General features: G+C 38.9%; 1 protein-coding gene across 1 annotated transcript in view; it reads left to right on the top strand.

Annotated features, from left to right (window-relative positions):
* The window catches only part of ZBTB8OS (zinc finger and BTB domain containing 8 opposite strand), an 11247-nt gene that overhangs the window by 1431 nt on the left and 5606 nt on the right, over positions 1 to 4210 (top strand). Inside the window, exons 2-4 of the mRNA XM_004678751.2 lie at positions 3219 to 3243; positions 3497 to 3618; positions 3821 to 3903. Of these exons, the coding sequence (XP_004678808.1) occupies positions 3219 to 3243; positions 3497 to 3618; positions 3821 to 3903 (230 nt within the window). The remainder of the gene's footprint in view (positions 1 to 3218; positions 3244 to 3496; positions 3619 to 3820; positions 3904 to 4210) is intronic.

Raw genomic sequence — 4210 nt, 5'->3', positions numbered from 1 at the left:
TCCTGTCAATATTTTTTATGGTTTGTGATTCCATCTATGGAGATGATCAAACTAGTGGGTCATACAGACAGGCTCCCCATTTCTATTTAGAAAAGATGGATTTGCCTGAAATAAGCTTTCATTTCTTTTGCTAGTAACTGTTGCACTGTTTTCTTCCATTTTATTGGAGTTTGTACAGTGCATGAAGCCAGTTAGATCTCTAAATTTTGGGGTTTTTTTTTCAACCAGTAACAGTTGAGGCAGTGGCACCAAATTGTGTTGGTAGTCTATTTATCACTAAGTGCTGAGAAGTGGAATTTTTTTTTCACTTAATGTCCTTGATGAATTAATAAAAACCTTTACATTCTTCATTTTTAAAAAAAAATATTTATTTATGCTTACAGAACTGGGGTAGAGGCCAGAGGTGTGGTGGGTGAGAGGATTCACCAGAGACAGAGAGGGGAACAGAACAGGCAGATCTACTGAAAAATACTGCTGAGGGTTGCAGCAGGTGGGTCAGGAGAGATCTGCCACACCAGGTGGGTCAGTTCCCTGCCCAGGGATGGAACTGCGCTGCAGTGGCTTCAGGGGGGGGCTTCATAGTGTGGTGCTTAAACCCGTTGTGCCACCAGGGAGAGCCCAAAAACATTTACATTCTTAAAGATTATTGAAAAAAAAAAACTTTTTTTGTTTACATGGATCATATCTGTCGATATTATCCACACTAGAAATTTGTGATAGATCTTTAGTGGATTGGTATGTATAGAAAGAAAATCAAAGAAAGGATATTATTAGGAACAGGAAGGCCAGGCTAGGAACTAAGTCTTTGCACCAAAGCTTTGCAGATGTCCTGTCACTGTATTTTTAAACTTTTTAAAAGTGGAGACACAATTTATGTGTAGTAAAAGTGTTCAGATCTTAAGTGTAAAGTCTAGTGAGTTATGATAGAACCATGTAACTCATACTTCATGTAAGCAGAATCACTCAGTATAAATTCTTTTATGTCTTATTTCACTCAATATCACACTACTGCTGCACATTTTCAAGCAGTTAAAAGATTTCATTCAGTGACTACTGACAGTAAAGAAAAGAGCTGAACTCCATTCTGACCTGTACAAACAGGATTTGGCCTTTTAAAAGGAGTGTGAAAGGTGGGGAGAGCAGGTTCTCAGAAGCCTCTCCTGAGTTAGAAAAGTTAAGAATTACAAAAAGAATCACAGTAAATTCACTTAGACCAGCTGCTTTTGCTAGTTATCTAAATTGGGATTCTGTCCTCCCACAGAGTAATCTCAAATGAATGTTTCTGGGGTCCTTGAGAAAGTGTAAGTCTGATAATAAAAAAAAAAAAAAGACACATGTTCACAATTGTAAGCCCTTTTTAGTAGATTCTCTAAGAAAAGGAGGTCAAGGGCCTATCAGATGTTGGGCTGGAACAAACAGTAAGTTCTGGCTACAGTAGGGAGGGTTGGGGACCGGGCTGGTTTCAAGTCTGTTAGTGTAGGGATTTGGGTAGATTTCTGATGCACCAAGAGTTCATCAGTTTTCACTTATGGTTTCTGAGATTCACATTAATGACATTAATGTATCTATCAGTTATTTACTTTAGTTTTAATTGCTGAGTAATTTTTGCATTGTATTCCTCAATTTATCTGGTTTATTATTGATGGACATTTAAGTTTTTTAAGATTAATTTTTACTTATTTATGTACAGAAGAACTGGAGTGTAGGCTGGGGTGAGGGTTGTTAGAGGATTCACCAGAGACGGAGTGGGGAGCAGAACAGGCAGATTGATGAAGTACACTGCTGAGGGGAGCAGTGGATGAGACTAGAGAGGTCTGCTGGGCCATGTGGGTAGTTCTCTGGTCAGGGATGGAACTCATGCTGCAGTGGCTGGTGATAGCTTGATAGTGCTGAGACTTAGTCTCTTGTGCTACCAGGGAGGTCCCAGTTTTTAATATTTAGCAATAAAATTGCTGTGGAAATGCTTATGTATTTTTGTGGATATATGCTTTCATTTTTCTTGGGTTAATTTTTAGAGTCATTTCCTTTTGTTTGTCATCTCTTCTGATCATTGAGCCTCTGAGGGCATTAAGTCCTTAGTAATATTTTAGAGTGAATTACAGATGAATTTGAATCTTGAGTGCCACCAGAAGACTGTTACAATGCAAAGTACACTACGTGGGAATCAAAAACCTCTTTTCTAGTCCTGCCTCTGCCTTTAATCAGCAGTGTAGCCCAAAAAATCACAATCTCTTTGGAGTTCAGGTTGCTTCTATAAGTGAAGGAAACATCAAGTGATATCCAAGACTTCCTTCTGGCCTGACAATTCTATGACCTTAAGTAGGAAAAATTGATAGAAGTCATAATATGAATGAAAACTAGACTCAGAAATATTTAAGCGCAGATCTAATGAGCACTTGCTAAAGTAGCAGTTGAGTGTGAGATTAGAAGAAAACTCATATCCCATAGAGTTTGCTTTCTAACACTTACTGGCCAAAGGTATATCATCATGGAATATTTAAAATGCAAAAAATGACTCTTGTTTAAAAAAGATCCAGTTTTGGGGCCTTCCTGGTGATGCAGGGGGTTAAAATGTAGCACTATGAAACTATCTGCAGCCACTGCAGCACAAGTTCAACCCCCAGCCAGGCAGGTGACCCACATAAAGCAGCAGACTTCTGCCTCACCCGCTGCAGTCAATCCACCTGTTCTGTTCCTTGCTGTGTCTCTGGTGAATCCTCTCACCCACTACTTCGTGCTGCGCCTCTAGCCTGTATCCCAGCTCTTGTATGCATGAATAAGTAAAAAATAAAAGCGATCCTGTTTTATAGGATTTGACTAGCTGTTCATGAAAATGTGAGATAAAGAAATTTTGATGACATAGTTTCTAGAACTTTGAACATTAACACTATGACTATTTAAAAAGACATTGATTTGTTTTGTTGAGGAATGGCATTTCAGAAAATACATATATCTAATATGTATTAGATACGTTTTAGTTCATATAGAAGACATTGGTCCTGCTGCCTACCATAAATTGTCATTTGTTCAAATATAAATTTTGGCTTTAAAAACATTGTTTAATAAAGCAATTTTGGTTGTATAAAGGATTGCAAAGATGGGGTCTACCCCACTTTTCTTGCTCTTCAGGGATGATGTTCCTAATAATGAGTGAAATCATGTTGTGATTTGTGAGTCAAGTTTAATGACTTACAAGAGTTTTCCCCTCTTTCTCTCAGATTTGGATCATACAGCAGATGTCCAGTGAGTATAATTCGAGTTTATCCCTTTGAAACTGTGTCCTTAAACAGGAAGGCTGATTTTTTTTTTTTTAAATGTTGATGCTCCTAGTGTTCAGCTTTTATTTTGACTCTTTGAAAACATGAAAAAGATGACTTAAAAGCATCCAATTTCAGTGCTGTTAGTTTTAATCACGGTGGTTTTCTTTTGATGTCATTGTCAAGTTTTCTCCCTCGCAGCCATTTCTATTATGCAGGACATGAATGTGTTTCTGTAGGTTACATGCGTGGGGAGATACACTGGAGGAAGCATTTGAGCAGTGTGCGATGGCCATGTTTGGTTACATGACGGACACTGGCACTGTGGAGCCCCTGCAGACAGTGGAAGTAGAAACTGAAGGTAACCGGTTTATTCACAGTTGAAGATCTTGTCACGCACATGCTCAGTGTCCTGTGGAATTACATATTAAGAAAAGCAAAATTGATTATGAGCCTCTTCTTCTTTCAGCTAGCTTAAAAAATTCATTGCATTTTTAAGTTCAGCAAGATTTTAGAGATGGGTGATTAAACATCAAGTTGTTACGGTTCTTGATCCCGTGTAGGAGATGACTTACAGTCTCTTCTGTTCCACTTTTTGGATGAGTGGCTTTACAAGTTCAGTGCTGATGACTTCTTTATACCCCGGGTAAGCGAGAATTTTTCTTTTTATTCAGCAATATTTTCTAGGTTCCTATTTTATTTTTAAAGATTTATTTATTTATGCATGTAAGAACTGGGGTACAGGCCAGAGGTGAGAGGATTCACCAGAGACAGAGTGGGGAGCAGAACAGGCAGGTTGATGGAAGTACACTGATGAGGGGAACTGTGGACGAGACAGGAGAGGTCTGTTGTACCATGTGGGTCACCTCCCTGGCCAGGGATCAAACTTGTGCGGCAGTGGCTGCAGATAGCTTCATAGTGCTACGTTTAACCCATTGTACCAACAGGGAGGG

This window comes from Condylura cristata, unplaced genomic scaffold (assembly GCF_000260355.1).
Source record: "Condylura cristata isolate star-nosed mole 26May11 unplaced genomic scaffold, ConCri1.0 scaffold00008, whole genome shotgun sequence".
NCBI classification, from domain to species: domain Eukaryota; kingdom Metazoa; phylum Chordata; class Mammalia; order Eulipotyphla; family Talpidae; genus Condylura; species Condylura cristata.
This window is presented reverse-complemented; position numbering and strand designations above follow the sequence as displayed.